The sequence below is a fragment of the Culex quinquefasciatus genome, chromosome 2, assembly GCF_015732765.1.
Source record: "Culex quinquefasciatus strain JHB chromosome 2, VPISU_Cqui_1.0_pri_paternal, whole genome shotgun sequence".
NCBI classification, from domain to species: domain Eukaryota; kingdom Metazoa; phylum Arthropoda; class Insecta; order Diptera; family Culicidae; genus Culex; species Culex quinquefasciatus.
The window spans coordinates 43,818,601-43,839,661 of NC_051862.1; the positions used below are offsets into that span (position 1 = coordinate 43,818,601).

Here is a 21,061-nt window from a genome sequence, read left to right on the forward strand (position 1 = left end):
TTGTTCATCTACACGTCCTTCAAGTGCCCTAAACTTAAAACAAATGAAATATTGGTTCATTTTGGACCTTTTCAAAAAAAAATATCTAGATATAAAAAAAAACGCCCAAGAAACGGTTAAGGAAAAGATTTTTCTTAAGCGGTACGCAGCTGAAAAGTAACACACGCAGAAAAATAAGGCATGTTTGAATCAACAAAACGTTTTATTGATTTGAAAATACAGATTTTTGTTAAATCAACGCTAAACGTCAAAGCAACTTTTTCAAATAACAAAAGATTTTTGTTGAATTGAGAAAATCAAGGTTTGTTTTAACGCAAAATCGGCGTTGATTATATTCAACAAAAATGTTGTTGATTCAAACCTCGTACAGGCTGGTTCTACAAAATATTTTTCTGCGTGCAGAAACGGAAAGTGGCGTTTGACGTTTCTGTGCGCGGAGCTTGTTTGCAATATGTTTTGATGAAAAAATAAAAGAATTGGAATTTTCCTTTTTGAATGCGAGTGAAAATTATAAACGTTTTAATAATTTTGTATTCGATGTAAAAATATTGAAAATTCCCGCCGAATCTCAAAATGCAGAATTTTGAAATTAAAAGGACAGATCTAGTTTTTTGGTCGAAATGGAGTCAAAATAGAAGTTGTCTTTATAGCTGTCGGCCATCATGCCGCCAACTTTTTATTGCTAGTACCAACCAGCAACCTCTGGATTATGAATCCCCTGCGCTGTCCGATTGATCCACACTGGCGGGCCGAAATGAAGTAAAGCAGAGTGAAAACAAACTAGACAACAATCATACAAATATTAATTTTCTTACTTAAAATTCAATAATAATCTGAAATTTTGAAATTCAACAATACCAATAATTCAAAAATAAAAATTTGAAAATATGGAAAACCAAACAATTCAAAAATTTCAAATAACAAAAAAATAAAGGAAATTTTAGCAATTTTTAATATTATCAGTGCACCACCAAACCGAAGTGCGCATCTCTTCTGTTGCGCCGTACAAAAATTGAGTGGTTTGTCGTAAGCGTGTACATCAGCTTGAGGCGCAACAGGCTTTGACAGATTGCGCTCGTATTTTGATTTTTGTCTGCCTTCACAATATATGAAATTTTTGAAATTCAAAATGGGTCATTCCTTCCCAAGTGACCACGCGTCCAACATCGACCTTCACCAAATCTGCTCATATTTGGCATGGGGGTTGTTTTTGCCCCAAAAACAAAGAATCCCAAGTTTGGTGACATTTGGTCCACCCCCGCGCCCGTGGCACCCCCCTCTTTTTCTGAGATTTTTGAAAAACCTCATTTTTAAAATGCATTTTGCTTAGAGAAAAGTTTACAAAAAGTGAACTTTTGGGTATGCATATTTGAAGATTTTTTGACGTAGTTTCGAATGGCGTTCACAAAATTTACGTACAGTGTTGCCAGATATGAAAATTTTGCGCTTTAAGTTTTAAAATGCATTTTTAACCCTTTGGACGAGCACTTACGGGAAAACTGACAATTGCATTCGATTGCTGAGAGTTTTTTACATTAAATTCAATCAAAACCTCAGGGTAAAATGAATATTTCTTGAGATATCACATTTTTAAGTTTGAAAGCTCTGTATTGCATAGCAAATGTTTTACTTAACCATCAATTTACAACAGTACATTGCGTGAGAGCATAGTAGGCCTTGAAATTTGAATATTTTTTTTTCAATATCTTAACGGAAGCAAGTGAATGTCCCAAAGTTGAATTTATGTATGTATGTATGTATGTATGTATGTATGTATTGTATGTATGCATTTGAACACCCGTCTTGGCAGGAGTTGGCGTGGTTCACGGATATAAGAAAATGACAAAATGTTTAATTTCGAGCTCATCAACCGGAATTTTCTAGTTTTATGGCCCCAGAAGCTAGCCTGAAAATATGAGCTTATTTGGTTAGGGTTGGTGGGTCAAATTTTTACCTAAAGTTAGAATGGAACTTTAATTAATTCACTATGGGGAATTTTCACTTTTAACATCTTCTTCGACAAAGTTTCCCAAAATGCTATCAAATTTTCTTATAGTCAAAATTCTCAAAGATTTTGATCTGGGGAACAACTTTGTAGAACATCGCAAATCGCTAGGAATTGATCCCGAAAATATATAGGTTAAATTTTTAGGCATGTTTTAAAATTTTGCCAAAATAAAAACTCCAAAAATCCTTCTAGTAAAAATTGGACCCACCAACCCTAACCAAATAAGCTCATATTTTCAGGCTAGCTTCTGGGGCCATAAAACTAGAAAATTCCGGTTGATGCGCTCGAAATTAAACATTTTGTCATTTTCTTATATCCGTGAACCACGCCAACTCCTGCCAAGACGGGGGTTCAAATGCATACATACAATACATACATACATACATACATACATACATACATACATACATACATACATAAATTCAACTTTGGGACATTCACTTGCTTCCGTTAAGATATTGAAAAAAAAAATATTCAAATTTCAAGGCCTACTATGCTCTCACGCAATGTACTGTTGTAAATTGATGGTTAAGTAAAACATTTGCTATGCAATACAGAGCTTTCAAACTTAAAATGTGATATCTCAAGAAATATTCATTTTACCCTGAGGTTTTGATTGAATTTAATGTAAAAAACTCTCAGCAATCGAATGCAATTGTCAGTTTTCCCGTAAGTGCTCGTCCAAAGGGTTAAAAATGCATTTTAAAACTTAAAGCGCAAAATTTTCATATCTGGCAACACTGTACGTAAATTTTGAGTACGCCATTCGAAACTACGTCAAAAAATCTTCAAATATGCATACCCAAAAGTTCACTTTTTGTAAACTTTTCTCTAAGCAAAATGCATTTTAAAAATGAGGTTTTTCAAAAATCTCAGAAAAAGAGGGGGGTGGACCAAATGTCACCAAACTTGGGATTCTTTGTTTTTGGGGCAAAAACAACCCCCATGCCAAATATGAGCAGATTTGGTGAAGGTCGATGTTGGACGCGTGGTCACTTGGGAAGGAATGACCCAAATATAAAATATGTAGAATTGAATAATAATTTCAATTTCAAAGTATTTATAAATTCAATAGCTCAAATTTTTTAAAATTCGAAGCCTGGAAAATTTCAGAAATCTTAAGTTAAAATTTCAAAAGTTTTAAAAATCTGAAATATAGAAATTCGAAAATACAAATTAACGAAAACCTTGGAATTCTAACATTAAACCTTTATTTTTCCAGGAAAAAAAAATTAGAATGAAAAATTAAGAATTTTGGAATTTTAAAAATGTTAGAATTTAGGATTTACAAATTCACAAATGTAATATTAAAAATTTGAAAAACTTACAAATTAAAAATTCAAAAATTTAAAACTTAAAATTTAAAAAATTTAAGAATTATAGAATTTAAGATTTTTAGGAATTTTAGGATTTTTAGGAATTTTAAGCATTTTAGGAATTTTAGGAATTCAAGAAAATTTTCAATGCATTTGTACCAGCCTAATTTTAAAATTGTACAATATTCTAATTTCATAATTACATAATTTCATAACTTCATAACTTCATAATTTTATAATTTCATCATTTCATAATTTGATTATTTCATAAAGTCATATTTTAATAATTCCGTAATTTCATAATTTCGTATTTTTATAATTTTCAAATTTTAGTATTTCTAGTTTTAGAATTTTTGAATTTTCAGGGTTTTTATTTTAAGAAATTTTATATTATTGATTTCTTCATTTTTTGAATAAACGTTTTAAATCTATTTAATTTTAACATTTTTAATATCTTTTATTCTAAAAAGAACCTTAAGCGCAAACACCGTCAAACGCGCTCATACCGGACTGTCAACTTTTCTTGGGATGTCACGAAAAGAATGCGCAACATTTCTTGAACGCGTTCCTTTCGATCTGCATACTTAGCTTTAAAAGGCATTGCAAAGAAGAAATCTTAAAATTTAAAAAAATCTAAGTTTGGAAGTGTGACTTGTTTGATGTGAGTTTGTCAATAATAAAAAATGTAAATTTTTAGTTGTTTCATCCCCACCATCGAGCGCCCATCGCAGTAGGCTGCGCCTGTGGGTGGTGGAGAAAATTAAGTTCGGTTTCAACAACCACGCAAACCAGTACGAAATATATTCGCTCTTACGTTTTGTACTACACGTGTTTCATTCGTTTCCGGACACATCATTAGTGGTCAACTTTAGTTGTGTTTTTTTTTTCTAACTTTTCCTATATTTTAAATAAAATAAGTATGCAGTAATTTTTGTAGTGTACCACACGGTATGGAGGAAGCACCTTCCTGATTAAGAATATGTTCGATTCAAAATATTCTATCGGTGAAAATTGCGTTTTTCATAAAAAAATATTTTTCAATACTAATGGAGAAGCCTGGTACGAATTTTTTTTTGTTGAGTCTTTCGAAGGTGAGGTTTCTTTCAAGCAATACCAATAACATTGATTTTGAGTTGTTTTTTATCTGATTTATTTTCAAAAAATAATACGCGCCAGCTTGGCGCGCACAAATCGCCGTTACAATGCTATATACAATTTTGTAGGTACAATCGTCAAGTCTTAACATTTTACTTTTCTCATCGCTGTGTCAAAAACTGATATAAATTTAACCAAAAAAAAATGTATTTCTTCTTTTTCTCTTCGCTTACATCGATTTCCTTGTATAAATTATTATAAATTTCTCTTATATAAGACTAGATTAACAATTAATAGAGAAAAATAGCATACAAAGTCCAAAAAAACTGTTCGCGTGTGAAAAAGTCTCAACATTTCTTAGCAATTTCTTAGCAAAGTAAAAAAAAAAAATGTCTCCTTTTAAGTAGCACTAATGCAGGCAACTGGTTCTCCTAGTTTTCGCTTGGATACTAACCTTATATTTACACGGGTGGTTGGTACACTTAGCCCTTAAACTAAAACGTTTCGCTCGCTTCTGTACAGATTAATTCTTAATGAGATCGAATTCTGGCCCCTGGCAAATGTTAGATTTTTGATGTTTAAAATTCTGTCGCAACTTAAATGCTAGTTTTTGATGGTGTTTTATGGCTTGTTTTGTGGGGGGTGTCAGAATTATGAATCGGTGGGGTTTTCCTCCTTTGCGCTAACGAATCTTTGGCAGTTTTCTCTTTACAACTTTACATCCAATAGAGTGGCACCGTCTTGGCACGTGTGCGCTTAAGATTAAGGGTCTTGCTTCTCCTTTTTTTCCCCACCCTGGCTCGCAGGGGAGGGGCGTTTGTGCGTAAGTGAAGGCATACTAGGTGGTAAATATAAATAAATAATTTAACAAACTTTGCGTCTTATTTTTTCTTCCTTGTGTTTTGTGTATAGATAAATCTTAATTCTGAGTAACTTTACGCTAAGTCTTTTTTTTTGAGTCTACTGTTTTAGGAAAAAAGGGTGTGAAAATCAATAGAGAAAACAGTATAGAATCTAGAAATTCAAGATATTAAACTAGTGAAAGTAGAGTAAAGAGAGTATAAACAATAGATAAACTATTTCGCACCATGTTTTTTTGCTTTTGAAAAGATCCAAACTTTCTTGTTGAGGAATTAACTAACGTTTTTGTTGATTCAGCCAAACTTTTAATGCTCAAATATGTACAAACTAAAATTTCGTTCTGTCAAAAGTTTGAAAATACGATCATCCGGCACGTGCCGCTAAAGCCGAGTTGATGGATGGCACCGGGTTCCCTAACGTCGCTCGACCAGTCGAGCTTAAGCAGTGTGCAGAATCAAAGCTTGGGCCCGCAGCTCGTCGCCGGATGATGAATAGCGCCTGCAGCATTCCCATGTTTTTGCTTGAGTTTTCTTAAGAGGAATTGATTTTTTTTTGGTTTTTGGATAACATGCTCTAATTTTTTTTGGGCGGCAGGTTTTTCCCTTTTTCCAAACCAGAGAACAGAAAATGGTTCTCGCTTCGCCGACCTCTGTTTTAGACTTAAGCTTAAGCAGTGTGACCAATAGAGAATAAATGCAATTTCAACAGTGTTTAGAATCAGACAAAGAGGCAATAAAAATACTCAACAGCAGTTCCCTCTTCCCACGTGTGTGTGCTCGCCTTAAAAGTATATAAACTGCACATCGGTGGGCGTTTCCGGCTGTTCGGTTTGCTGCTGCTGGGAGTTGGGGGCGCCACCGGAGTTGACCTTTTGCGGGGCCTGCTGGTACTGTTCCTTGCAGCTTCCGGCGCTCGTGGCGGCCTGCTGCTGCTGCTGCTGGACCTGCTTGTCGGCGATTTCCTTCGCCACGATCTCCTCGATGATCTTGACGATAAAGTCAACCTTGACGAGATCGTGCATGGTTAGCCGGACCAGGTCGTACCCGACGGCCATCTTGGTGGACACGTTCAGACCCCGGCTGGCGGACGCGATGCAAGACGCGGCCAGCAGGGAAGGTTCGAGCTGCATGAAGATGGTTTCTGCAAAAGGAAAGAAAAGAGGAAATTCGTTAGAAATTTGCACAATTGCAGCAAGCTTTTTTATGTAATCTAGTTTTTTAAGCCCCTAGGGTCGCCCATTCTTCGCCGGGATGACAATTAACGATTTTCGGAACGGAAGTGCGGAAGAAATTGTAATTATTGTCCCGAGCCCCTGCCTTCGATCCCTTGGGTCCCCTAACAAACAAATTGATTAATGGAAAAATCTTTGGCATAATTGCAACTTCCACCGCCCCGAGCGGAAAGGTGAGACAAATTGCAATTCCGTTTTCTCCCAAGATTCGGGAAAAGAAACCCACATCCGTGACCGTTTTGTTCGAGAGCCTGTGCGCACATGCACATGGGAAGTCTAGGATAATAAACAACGAGACAAAAATGCGGAGGAAAAGGACCTCCTTTTTATTTGAATAAACTCCGAAAAAAGATAGTGACTCGTTTGTTTACGCTTCTTCCGGTTTTTTGGGACCCAAAAGAGATAATGTAACAAATTTTCAATTTATGACGCACAATAACAAACAATAAAATGCGCAAATGAGAAGGATCGATCTCCTTTTTTGCCCTAGAAAAGGCACAACCGAAAAAAAACACCATAATAAGTTTGTTTATTGAACGAAGATGCCGATCGAAAGGGGACGCAGCCCAAATCGGATCGAATTCCGTTGAAAGGTTAGATTTATGGCCGGCACAGTGGCCGGCGTTTGCACAGATTTGACGCGATGCCGCGAAGAAACCCGATCACGGCCGACAGGATCAAATTTTACGTTTAGAGACTTCCGCGGTCAGCGCAGTGGATTCCAGCATCTTTTTTGCCAAAAGTTGGAAGATTTTTGTGATCATATTTCTTGAAAGCCTGGAAAAAAGTGCGTTCGAAGCACGTTGAAGACGACTTTGATTTGACAAATGAGTCGGCGCCGCGGGCTGTCATCGCCAAAACAGCCCAGCGGGCTCGCCCCTCCACGAATGGACACGCAAACGTCATCCCGGACAGACGCCAGGTGCATTTCGCGCAAAATTTAAAGGTCCACAGCCTAAAGCTGCGTCATCTTGCGCAAAGTCGTAAAACAAAACGCGAACAAAGGAAATCCTCGCGCACATGGCGATATTCCACGTTTTGCGGGTTCGCCTCTCTCTGTTTATAAACAATTCCGAGAAGCGTCGATCTCGCGTTGCACCTTGCACACGCACACAATCTCATCGTCGTCGACGACGCAGCAACTCGTTGAAGGTGTATATTTAACGACGTAATTTTGTTTTCGGTTTTCATTTCCTCTCGCAGCACATGGCTCGCGGAGAGCGAGAGATGCGGGATGAATGCGATATCTCAAGGATCTTTGGACGATCGCTTCGACCGCGCGCGCATTGCACCTGTCGATCGTTCCCTTTTTTGAGGTTAGGGACTGCTATTATCCTAAAATGCGCTCAACATGCGGCTATCGGCACTTCAGCGCGATGTTTTACGAGGCCAGGAAGCTGTACATTTCGTTGGCTAGCAGTTGCACCTTTAGTTTTTGTTCTTTTGGCGAATGGAGCTGAGAGAGTGCAAAATTTTGGTAAAATTAAAGGTCTGGAGCATTAGTAGAACCTAGTCAGACCATTTAAATTTGCCTTTGCTGAATGCATTTAAATTCAATCCAAGAAGGAAGTACAAAAAATGACAGTTACTGCATGAAAAAAGTAGAACAGATCCGTTGATGAAATTGTAATTACAGCTACCCTCTTCAAGTGAAAATCATAAGAATAAAATATGCAGCACGATCGCAGCCCAAGAAAGGGGGTAGATGTCCCGACATATGGTGGTGTCATCGGAAGGAAACCTGGATGACACACACGCAGCAGAGCTGCATAATTACAGTTTGAATAAAGTAAAGTATAACAATTTCTTTGATCCACAAGAATGCACACGCGATTCTCCAAATGTGGTGTGCGGGGTGGTGTCATTTGCACTTCTCCGTTTTTCGCCTGGAACCTCCTCTTCCTTCCTGCCAAGGACCTCCTTGAATTACGGCACTCGCAACAAATGCTGAGACCCTGGGTTATCGTTTGGTTCCGATCAACTCGATTCGTTCTTATTAGGAGAACCCGAGAAGCTTTTTCCAGCTCGATAAATTTTATTGAAAGACCTCGACGAAACGCAACGGTTGCACCACCTGGCTCCTCTAGGTATAGGAAGAGAAGGAGGAAAAAAATGCTGGGGTGGCAGCCAGCCCTCGACGGAAGGATCCTTCGATATGTCCTATTGACGACAGCAATTCTTATCACACAATGCAATAAGAAACCGGCGTGGCAGTGGAAGAAGAAAGGAAACAACGCAGCAGGAAGACACACCTCTCTAAGGAGGGTTCTAGCTGGAAAGGTGGAGAACGTGCATCTGCTCCGCCGCCGCCGGCGTCCGTTGAATTTCCAATCGAAAATTTGTTATCCTGCTGGTAGCGTGCAGGAAGCCGCCGTGATCCAACAGGACCAATCTCGTTCAAATTGTGATCATATTTCTTGAAAGCCAGGAAGAATTCACTGCACTGTAGCTACTCGTCGCGATGTTAGTAAACAAACTGTTGAGAGTGCGCTGCCCAGTGAGTGCGTCACTTCACGGATGAAGTAGCGAAATCTGCACGCTTACGGTGGATTAGGGAAGATTTCATGGCGTAAAAGAAAGCAGGGGTCGGAAAGATTTAAAATCTTGTGCTTATCTTGCAGTGCGTGAAGGTTGCTGCAAGCAAAAATGTCGGTTGGAAAGACCCCTAGCGAAAAGGACCTCTTTTCCGAGAGGATGTCGAAGGGAAGGTACAAAATTTCGGTTGATGAAAAGTGCCAAGATTTCTGCATTCTCAGGCAGAAGGGGTAATTTATTTATTGCAAGTCATAACCTATGCTAATAAAAACGGTTTTATTTGAATATGTCAACGGTTCGATTAGCCGTGCCGAATCGCGTCGTCGTATTGGAAGTGCCAGGAAATTATAATATTTGTAAATATTGCTATTGAACGGATTCGAGATGCCGGTTCGGATTTGAACCCTAAAATTACTCGCTGCTTGAGCTTGTCGAGTGCTTGACGAGAGGGCATGGGGGCCAACTATAGCCCAAGGACATTTCAAAGCTGCGAGCGCATGTGCCCATCGACCAAGTCGAAAAACTAACAGTTTTAATTAGCATAAACATAAAAAGAGCGAACCGTCAGGAGTTCGTCTTTTCTTTGGAAATTGTTTATGCCTGGGGATGGAAAAACAAAGACCCCAGAAAATAAGGACGCCATATGTCGGAGGACGGCATCGGTTCTTTGTACGTTTTCTTTTCTTGTACGGAAAATTATGCAAACATTGCGCGTCGTTCGTAGGAAATTGAACTGAAATTTGTAAACAAAACGCTGCGCCGAGGATTCAAGCTGATCTCGTCGGACGGGGTCCTAATTAGACGAACGTTACGTTCTCGTTTTCGAGTCCATTTAGGACCCGGAATGCCGCTGCACGAGGTCCTAATTAATTATGTGCATACACAAAACGAAACGAGTTTCTCCACCACTTTTTTTTACGCTTCTTCTGAGGTCTGGTTCGTCCTCGATCAGGACCGTCAGGTGCAACTGGCGCGAGGATCATGTTCATAATTTAGTCCGACTCAAAAGCGGGCACGCGCTCACCCGTCTTCGCGGACAAGGTGGGACGTGGGGAGTCGTAATCATAAAAATGACCATTAACGACGGCGATCGACGAAAAGGTGCAATTGCAAGCTGCCAGCACGCGACTTCGAATTTTACGTCACATTTGGAGTCTCGCGTTCGTCGAGGCGTCGAAGTTGTGCGAAACTTCAACCACGGGTCCCCCACAGACCGTTATTATAAATAAAAAATTTCCACCCAAACCAATGACTGGACATGGTTCCTGGGACCATTCTGCACCTCTGGGCCGAGTTTCAAAATATTTGCCGGCAGAAATTTCGAATACGGTCAGTTTTAGTGTTTCGAGTAGAAATTAAGGGGAAATCACATGTAAAATGCGTCGGAAAAGATCAAAGTTTCAATGTTTTAATTCCAAAACATTACTGGTCATGGTTTTAAATTGCATTAACATGTAGCAGAATGATATAAAAACGATTTACAGCACTGACTTAGCCGGATTAAGCCGAAGTTAAGTGACTTAAGTATATTATTTACAAGTTTACATCTTAATATTAAAAAAAAACTCCTACATCAAGGAATTTAAAGGATAAGGATAACTAGATAGCACAAAATAACTTAAAATGGGGTGACTTTGAGCCAAGGGGTGACATTGTACCAAATTATACGATTTTATAATAGCCAGATAGCTTAACACCAAGCTCGATAAGCTTGAATTGCAAAGTATAATCGTTGCAAATATTTTGTTCTTAGATTATGTTGTCCTCTGCCATAAAAAGTTCAATAAGTACGAAACACTAAAAAAATAGATAAAATAGATAAAGCTTTAGTTTCACATTGGCCAGAAGTAGGATATGTTTTGAAAAAACGAAGTTGACTTTATAGCTGTCGGCCACCATTGCTAGTACCAACCACTAGTGTCTTCCTTTTATCTACAAGGACTTCGCCGCCCTGGGCTCCTAAGTGTATGAAAGTATGGCACGGAGCGACGGCGCCGAATACCCATATTTACACAAAGAATTTTAGAGCGCCCGCCGCGGGATTCGAACCGGCGACCTCTGGATTGTGAGTCCAGTGCGCGGTCCGATTGATCCACACGGGCGGGACCCGGGCGGGATATGTTTTGATGAATACATTATTAGTGAACGTTCTTGATGATCAATAATATGTTTTATTGAATCCTAACTATGAGTGTATCAACATTATTTTATCCAATTACGAAAAGTTATTTTATTTTATTTATTTTTTATTTTATGACGATAACTGCAATGTTGAAAAATAATTGGTTGGTTTGAAATATTAATCCTGTGGGAAGTTGTGCCATTCAACTTTTGCTAAGAGCTAAATGGTAGCTGGAGTTGTCTCCGGATTTCATTCGTAAGTTTGAAATTTGTAAACGATTTAAAACAAAAAAGAACAAGTTTATTCTAATTGCTATGTCACAAGCTTGCCACGTCAAAAAGTTTGTTTCCCCTAATATTTTGATTGTTTTATTTGATTTCAGAAGAAATTGATTCAGAACTGAAAAATGTGAGCATAATTTTCAAATTTGGAGGATTCCAGGAGATTTTAAATTTATTTTAATTAATTAAATTTTAAATCAACAGGCTTTATTCAAACAGAATAAGCAGATTTGCGTAGCAATATCATCAAATTGCTTTGTGGGAACATAAATAGCCCAAATTAATCCGTCTACAAATAAATAAATTAACATAAAAATTCAAGCTTATCAAAGCAATCCTAATGCATTTATTGGTACAATGTCACCCCTTGGCTCAAAGTCACCCCATTTTAAGTTATTTTTGTGCTATCTAGTTATCCTTATCCTTTAAATTTCTTGATGTAGGAGTTTTTTTAATATTAAGGTGTAAACTTGTAAATAATATACTTAAGTCACTTAACTTCGGCTTAATCCGGCTAAGTCAGTGCTGTAAATCGTTTTTATATCATTCTGCTACATGTTAATACAATTTAAAACCATGACCAGTAATGTTTTGGAATTATAACATTGAAACTTTGATCTTTTCCGACGCATTTTACATGTGATTTCCCCTTAATTTCTACTCGAAACACTAAAACTGACCGTATTCGAAATTTCTGCCGGCAAATATTTTGAAACTCGGCCCAGAGGTGCAGAATGGTCCCAGAAACCATGTCCAATCATTGGTTTGGGTGGAAATTTTTTATTTATAATAACGGTCTGTGGGGGACCCGTGTCAACGTTATAATTTTCGGGTAGACCCCTGAGGAACAAATCAAACACAATGGACGGGCAGACTGCTAAAGCCAAGTCAAGCTCCTCAAAACGAGTCTGGGCCCTGTAGGGAAGCGAACCCTCGTCGTCTGGGCTGTTCAATCACGATCCGATTTCAAGATTTCGAAAAACATGGGACACACGGAAAGGGGACGGCAACCAGGTGTGATTTTTAATATAAACTTCGACGACTGCCAACCGTCGTCGTCTGAGATTGTCCCCTTCGATGTCTGGGACAGGAAACGGAGAAAGAAAGAGTCCTTGCGCCTGGACGATTGTTTCAAACTGTCGTAAAAAAGCAGGAGATAGTTTGATGTAACTTTTTTTTTGCTGCTCGAGCCCAAGGATAATGATACAGCTTCTTCTCCGAGAGAGTCGTAATCTTTTACGATCGAGGAGCGAGCGCTCGTAAAAACGAGATTCAGACACTATTAGTTTCGATTTCGCTTATCATCAAGCCGTCGCTCGCCCTAATCCAGAGGGGAAAGCTCGTAAAAACTGATGATCAAACAGTCGTTTGCTTTTTTTTGAAAATTGAAAATCGTAAAAACAAGGACCTTCTCCTGCTGGGAACGTCGTAAACTTAACCAAAATTGACAACACTGCGCTTTTGTTCGGGTCTAGAGTGGCAGCTTAAGAAATTGCATCATTGCGAATAGTTGTACGGGGGATTGTGTGCACTTCTTCGCGAGAACAAGACGAAGGGATTATGGCAGACAACTGCTGCAAAAGGACGACGACCAAATGATGAAGTGGATGTCTCTAATTAATTTTTGTTTGGCAAAGTGAGCTGCAGTGCGACAAAAGGGGAGAGAACTGGTTTTGAAGGATCAACCGGTCTCCGGCTGCGAAATCCGGCAAGATTTATTAATTGAAACCCCTTTCGTTGTCCCGCTGTGGGATAGGGTGCACGCACGCACAAGGGGTTGTCAACCAAACGTTCCCTGTGTGTTCAGGCATTTATTGCCCAAAACAAGGTGTATCGGAGTAATTAATTTATTGATAGTGCGGTATCCCTTTTTTACGACGTTTGCGATAAATCTTGGCGGTGAATAACTGCCGTTTTGTTGATTTGTGATCATATTTCTTGAAAGCCTAGAAAATCGGTTTAAAACACTTACCACGTGATTTTCCAAAACAAACAGCGCTTTTGACAGTTGCTCAACTAGTGTTGACTGCCCAGTGGTTTTGGTCGTTTTCAACTGCCCAGTGGAGTTGATCGATTCAACCCTTTTTCCAAATCCAAACTGGATTCGGCCAAACAATAGAAAATGAGCATGCAAAAATGTTCAAGGACTAGTTTCGCCAAGGGAGCATTGAACCGCACGACGTCGTCTCCGGCAAGGGGCCAACAGCTGCGGAGACGTCGTCAGCAGTGATTCGAGGACGATTTAGCGTGAAGTTCCTTCGCCACACAAAGAAAAACGAGACGAGACGAGACGACCGGCCGTGGTGGTATTGGTAAAATTACTACCTTGAGGCACAAGAATCCTTAGCGCGAGACGAAACGGCCAGGATTCGTCTGGAGACGAAGGAGCAAGCGGAACAAAGCGAAGCGGCAGATGTTTGCTAAATTGCTCAAGATTTTGCATGACTTTGGCACCCCTATCGAGTTGAGGTTATCGAAGAAGGGGGACCTGAAACTGCTTATCGCATTCTGTACCGCTTCGAGGAACATGCTTGTTTACTTTAAGACGCACCGGGCGAACCATTGGAATGTCAACAAAGCTTGACACCTTCATCGCTGGGCAACGAAAGGTGTCGGAAAAAAGCACCTGGACTCTGACCGCACATGCTCCGTCCGTCCGGTAGATTTACGACTACCCCTCGAAATGCACCCAGCTTGACTATCGACATCAAGAGAACAATGAACGCGGCGGCTACTCATCCAATCAGAAAGCTGGTGGACGAAAGGTGAGGGTGCTGCTGCACATGTCGCGTGCTGGTTCGCGACTGCGCGTTCAACCCCCTCGTTGGTCAGTTCAACAAGTGTGTGCGTGTTTGGCTACAAGTGACTTCAACGTGAGGGTGAAACCGGAAATTAACATAAATTTTCTTGCTGGGCAAACTTTTCCGGGACTCTGACTTCGATCGAGGTGTTGCGATAGCACCTTCGCTCTACAAATGTCAATTAAAGCGTTTGGAAGTTGAGTCAGTGTTAACAAATTGCCTGGGTTCGTTATAAGGCTGGTGTTCTTTTTTTCCGAGTCCGGAAGTGGGCAACAGTTGCTCACTTGCAGGAGCTGTTCACCTGCGCACATGGCTAAATAGGTTTAACGATCTCTAGGGGGTTCCAAAAGCTAGGTAGAAAAGGATACTGCTGTTAATTATCCTCCACAGAACAACCTGTAGTCGCGTCTAGGACATTCCAACAGGATTCAAACGCACCTTCACCTCGTTCGGAGAGAAGCGATCCAAAAAACAAATCGAAGGGCAGATGTTTGATATCAAAAAGTACGCAGCAGCAGCAGTTCATGTACGAACTTGAAAAAAAACGTTTCCATTCTTTCTGCTCCTACACCCTGACAGGAAAACAAAACGATAGCAGATGTTTTGCCTCTTCGTCCGGGGTCCTTTCTGGAGGGCCATAGACCTGTTGTAATGTTTGCGGTGCTGCTGGCCACTTGAACTCCGTGTTGGCCACAAGGATTCCCATAAGAAGATCGTTTGGCCGAAATGCGAAACCAAACAAGCAAACTGCGCAGAGTTGTGGGAACAACTCAGATTTTTCTTCTCACACGCACTGATCTGGACATCGGTTTCCCGGGAAGTGCACGAAATTTATGCTCTGGGTGCAGCAGTCCATCTGCTTTATTTTTGTGATCATATTTATCGAAAGCCAAGAATAATGTTGTTGTTCTCTTACCTCTGCGTCGCGAATGACTCTACTGAAAGTATCAAACTGCCCAGCGAGTTAGGTTTGCCTACTTTGACAGTAGTGTCAAACAGCCCAGCGAGCTCGTTTGCTCACGAATGAACTTGAAGATTTTCAAGATGAAATTTTCAAGTGAATCGCGTTCCCCTAATCGATTGTGAAAATTTAATTCAGGGTCACAGCCAACTGCCACGTTTTCGCGAATGGTCCATTTAAACAAGCTATTCGTGGAAAGGGGTTGATTTTTTTGGCTGAAGAACCCTTGCGCTCGAAAGCCGATTGTTTGCTGTTTCACGTGCGGTGGCATTTTTTTCCTGCTCGAATCCTATCGCGCGACAAGGGGTTCACGTTTAAATGGCTTGACTGGTGGAAAATTCCTTTGCACATCCACATTGGGTAGATCGAGGAAGTCGTTAGAAATTACACCCTCTGAAGAAGCTGTCAAAATTTGAGTTTTTTATTAGCACTGATAAAAAAAAAGTGTTCATGTCCACCCATTTTTTGGGTTCTTAAAAGGTTTTAACAGTCGTCTGATATTTAATTTTGACGCGATAAAGCCAGCGAGACTGACCCAAACCCCGACTATCGGACGCAAGAAGTAAACAGCAGCGAAAAAAAAGGTTGTCCTTGCGTCGTCTGCGATCGTCTGGAAGGCAATCTGCCTGCTTTCGCAGTCATGACACGTTGTCTGGGCGAGGATCGAAAAACCCAAACAACTGCCACCAAACAGTACAACAAAAAACAAACTTGTATGCGGAAAGCGCGATCGAAGTGGTGAAAGATAAAATGATAAATGTAAGTCACATGGCTTGGGCACAATTTGGCAGATAAGGAAGCGCGCGCGAAAACGCGACAAAGCGAGCTGTCAAAACGGGTGACCCCTGGAATTAGGGATGATTGCCTAGGGCAACCGACGACGACAAGACTTCGATAAAATTGATGATTCAATTAAACTTACAGGGGGACTTTGTGCTGGAATTTGAAGGGATGGCTAATCGTCTTAGAGACTCTGGCGGTCGTAAAGTTACACGGGAAGTTGTAAAATGATTAATAAAAATTTTGGCGCGTCCCAAGAACGGCCAGATGTCGGGTCATGACCGGGTAATTATTGTCCGCAATTACGACGACAGATGCCGGGGGTAGAATGGTGTTGACCGTTGGGACAGTTTTGTAGATTTGCAGATAGTAAAAATTTGATGTAACTTACCGGTACTGCAGACGTGGATGAGCGTGTGTGCGTGTTCCCGAAGCCGCGAATCGTCGGAGCCCCATTTGACGCGTTCCAGGATCTGGTCAACGTAGTCGAAAGCTGTCACCGCGGTAATGTTCCACTCCAGTTTGCTGATCATCAGGAGTTCCCAACTCTGTAAGAACAAATGGGGTGGCGGGGGTTAGTAATGAGATTCATAGCTGGCGCGTGTCTTAGGGGGCGCTAAGGGATATTACAAGGAGCACGCGTTCCGATATTTGGAATGCGCATAAATTTCGCGCCTGGCCGATCGTGTAAAGCGATCCCGATCTTAATGTGAAAGCCACACGACCAACGGTTTTTTCCGGGGCCGTTGAAAGCGAATTGATAATTAAATTGTTAATTTGTGATCATATTGCTTGAAGGCTAAGAAAATCCTATTTCAAAACACTCACCACGTGACATTTGACAGCTGCGAGAAGAAGTGGTCAAACTGCCCAGCGGTTCTGAGTGCTTGCGCAATGTCAACGATGTTTGCGAAACCTTCTTCAGAGGAAAACCATGTAACGGTTACCTAACCTCAAAAGCAGGTCGGGTCGCTTCTCCGTTCTGCGGATGCGATTAATTTGTGACCAACCGCAAAATTACGTCATTATTGTGCAGAAGTGCATCCCTCTAGCCCGGTTCCGCATAGCTTAGCATAGCCAGGGTCCTGTGCCGGAGTGATTAATATCTTTTCCGTTGTCCCATGACGCATCTGTCGGTTGGTTGGCAAGGTAAGATTTTCGGTTGGAAGATGTTCTTGACCCTCTTTTGCTGTGGGACACTTTCGAAGGGTTTGCCTTACTTATATATTCATGGGAGATGATGAGGAACAATTTCATCCCTTAATTTCGGGCCCTGGATCCGGATGTTAATTTGTATAAAATTGCAATCAACGGTGCGATCCATCCATCCCTTCTGGAGTGTGATCCCTTTCCTCCGTCGAGGATCTTCAAGAAAATTGAAACACTTTTTCATACAAGCGCCATTTTTCAGGTCGAACCTGTGGGAACCATTTCTCATCTTTGTTTGCTTCGTTTTAAAATCTGATCCTTTAAACAGAACAGATAAAAACTTTCTACCTGTCAAAAGATATCCCAGTAACCCAAAACAGAAACCAAAGAAGTGAAACCGATCTTTTTAACGTGTTCGATCTCAACCAAAAATATGATTTCGCACAATCGCGCTGCGAGTTCAAAATTTCAGTTCAGTGCGCGACCCGTCTATCGGCGCTAAACCGTTTCGCTGCGCTCGAAGTTTGACGCCGCCACCGCCTTTGATTGATGATGCGACGTTTCTCACCGTCGGCGGCGGCGGACTTCGTCAGGGTCAATTCAAATTTCTAAAGAATGGCATCTTTTGCTTCTTTTTCTGTCTCAAGGATCACATAGTTAATAATGAAAAAAAGGCGAAATCTTCCTGGAACTCGTAAAAGGTTATCTCGCCGGCGAAGCTGAGAAGGTCCTGCGGTAGAAATGTTTTGAAAGCTCGAGTCCATTAAAGGTCCTGCAGGTTTTTATTGCCGATGCAAGAGGAATAAACGTATACGCAAAAACCCCGACAATAATAGGAGCCCGGAGCCTGGAGAGAAACTCGAAAAAGTGGATGGAAAAACATTGAGCAACGAAACGTGTGAAAAAGTTGTAAACTCATTTTTCAGGATCAGAATTCCCTGGAAATCGAGAATGGAATTTCTCGGGCACCGTGAAGTGTTTTCTTGTTTTCATTCTTGAAAGTTTCGATTCATTTCGGGACAGGTTTCGAGAACGTCCCAATGAATAGCGCTTTTCGGCACACAAAAACTGGTGGTGGTCCACAGGACCCGGTGAGCGATGACCATCGGAGCGGTCCAGGATCGAGTTTCAGCTTTGGGGGCGCAGCTAAAGTGGTTCGATCACGGGGACGGATTAGACGGAGGTCGGTGCCGCCACCGATTTAAATTAAGCGATTGCACTGACAGACAGGCAGAGGATCTTTTTTTTTGCTGGCCTGGATGAGGGTTAATTGTCCCCGGACCTAGTGTCCACACCGTAGCGAAATACGCGCGCGCGCGGTTAATTGGACTTGATTGATATCGGATTTCCCCGGTCGGTGGGGTCAAATCGCATGATGGATTAGTAGGGACGGGACACCCATAGGGCACCGGCGGTGGGATGCGTGCATCAATTAAGTCATCGCCCAGTGATTGTGGGAACGAACGGTTTGTGCGGTTTATTTTTGGCCAAATTTGACAGCTAGCGCTGGTCTGTTGACGTGCCATGCGGGTGGCGCAGACAACAGGGTTGCGAAACGTGGGGATCTGTGCGAAATTGCAGCTGAGCGTTACGCTTTTTTGACAGATGTCGGAAATTGTAACGCAGGTCGTGAATGAACGTTCGTGAAACAATGAAACGTTGCGAAATTCAAAGATCATGTTCTGAATGTCAAAAATGTCGATGATCACGAAAACTTCAAGTGGAAGCCACCTTTTAGCGATAATTACTTCCTTCCGAGTGTGTGTGTTTGCGGTCGTAACACAATGGAACACACAAATTTGTGGTTTCCTCGTTCGAGAGGGGGTCCTCTCTTGACAGGTTGCCCGGAAGCACTCAAAGACTGATGTCTTTGGGCGAGGGAGGATTTCCCCGCGGGATAATGACAAATACAAACTCACAGAGTAAATTAGACGTATCGCGATCGCGCAAGTGAAAGGGAACCTGGCAAGGGTTACACGCTTCCGTGCGTTTTCTTTTGTTTGGTAGAACCCTCCCGTGAACCAGGTGAAAAGACAAGACAGGAAGACGGCATCAAGTTCAAGATCGTTCAAGGAGAAGTTTGCTTTCGTGGACTTACCCTGATCTGGTCGGGTGACACGGCGTGATCGGTGTAGGCGCTGAGGACATCCACGGTCAGCGGATGGCACTGGCGGATCTTGGAAGCCAGCAGCAGCGCGCAGCATCCGAGCAGTTGCAGGTGGTAGCGATCGATCGGGCAGGCGCACAGGAATCGATCGAAGAAGTTGATCGCCAGTGGGAAGGTCTGCTCTTCGCACTTTTGCTCATCGCATACCTGCCGGGATATCAAGAGAGACCATGGGCTTAGAAACGGAACTTCCAAACCCAACTTGCGGCGGTGTCAGAACTTACCTCCAGCATCCATGTGGTGACGATCTTGCGCATGTTCGGTTTGATATCCTGCTGAACCGTTCCGAAGTAGTTGCACGGCGGAATGGTCAACCGCTCCAGGCTGATAAGGTTCTGGATGACCCGGTTATCCGCGATCATGGTCGGGTCCGGTTCGGCAAACTGATGGTCCACTTCATCGTAGATGATCTCCTTGCACACAAGATCCATTGCTTGAGCCATTGTGTTGCTAACAAAGTTCCGTTATTCCACACTCACAAAACAATATCAATCGTTATCACACTACTGTTCTTCTTTTCCAGCGACACAATACAGATTGTCCAAAATACCGTTAGATTATCTCACGATCGAACTCCACTTAAATCCTTCCAGTTGTTCTCCGTATCACTGCGACCTCAATTCTTAGAAGTCCTTCTTTAAAACCCCGAGATCGTCCCTTTTTGCTGATTCTCCTTCTAAGCAAACATCACTCTACTTGTGCATCTCACTTCTTCCTCGCCACTAAAGATCAACTTTCCCAAAAACTCCAACTCCCAAATAACCACACTTTTTCAGAAAAAAAAACTTTCTTCAAGTTTCAAGCAAGCTAAGGCTAGACACGACCGAGCTCTTCGCTGTCCGAGAGGCTTCTGACCGTTTCGAGTCCTGGCAGGGAACGTTTTGATACACAACCGGCTGATCTCGCTTTTGCCCTTGTTTTCTTTACCTTCTCCGCCGTGTATACCTTTACACATGCACGTATTGCTGGCTGAAATGCCGGTACCCGCGGCAGAGCTTTGGGTGAGTGTGTATTGCTTGTTGTGTTGATGTGTGTCGCACAGGATACCCCGATACCCTCAGTAGAACTCCAATACGAACGATTAACCCATGTGATACGACGACGAGTAGGTTTGGCACACAGAAAAAGCGCATGGAAGTGAGAGAAAAAGAAAAGGAGAGTGAGAGTAGTGGCGCAAGTAATGAATGAAGTGCGGCACTGTGATAAATAAAATGTAAATATGGGTTGAAAAGGTTTGATCATTTTCAGAATCTGATAAAATATTGAAGACATAATCTTGACATAATTTAAATACAAAACTGTGCATAGGGACCATCCACAAATCACGTAGAGGATTTAAATCTAAGAATTTATTGAGGTGGATCTTTTGGGCTATAGATTTTATTTTATTTCAGTAAGACTTATGCAAATATTTCAATTTAAAAAAAATAATTATATTTAGCATGTTAGGGCTCGTTTAAAAATATTTTTATTTTTATGAAATTACAATGTCATGAGCACCGCCAAAACTTTTTTTCTCGCAATAATAAAATTATCGTTAAAAGATTTTGAAATTATGGAAACTTATGAATGCAAAACAACCGGACATGTGCATAATGCATTTTAAAACACTTTTTTCTACCACATGTTGAAACCGTGCCCTTTTTTTAATTTTCAAACTTTTTTTTTATTCCACACCCCTCTACTTTGGTCAGGGTCGAGGAATATAGAGCTTTATGACGTTTCGCGTACGCACACTAGCTCACCATCTGATT

The 21,061-nt window shown here is 41.3% G+C and overlaps 1 protein-coding gene across 1 annotated transcript; it reads right to left on the bottom strand.

Moving 5' to 3' along the window:
* Positions 1 to 4,604: 4,604 nt before the first annotated feature.
* Positions 4,605 to 20,198, bottom strand: LOC6040979 (G1/S-specific cyclin-D2). Its single transcript, XM_001850225.2, has 4 exons — positions 19,532 to 20,198; positions 19,239 to 19,454; positions 16,383 to 16,539; positions 4,605 to 6,420 (listed from the first exon to the last, which is right to left on the bottom strand). The coding sequence occupies exons 1-4, from the start codon at positions 19,748 to 19,750 to the stop codon at positions 6,062 to 6,064; spliced, it is 951 nt and encodes a 316-aa protein (XP_001850277.2). The 5' UTR covers positions 19,751 to 20,198; the 3' UTR covers positions 4,605 to 6,061.
* Between the last annotated feature and the right edge of the window lie 863 nt (positions 20,199 to 21,061).

Excerpts from the sequence above, each read along its gene's own strand:
- LOC6040979 (XM_001850225.2), bottom strand. The coding sequence starts at position 19,750 with ATGGCTCAAGCAATGGATCTTGTGTGCAAGGAGATCATCTACGATGAA. Across the intron at positions 19,455-19,531 it reads TCACCACATGGATGCTGGAG|GTATGCGATGAGCAAAAGTG; the intron begins GTAAGTTCTGAC and ends ATATCCCGGCAG. Across the intron at positions 16,540-19,238 it reads TGTCACCCGACCAGATCAGG|AGTTGGGAACTCCTGATGAT; the intron begins GTAAGTCCACGA and ends TTGTTCTTACAG.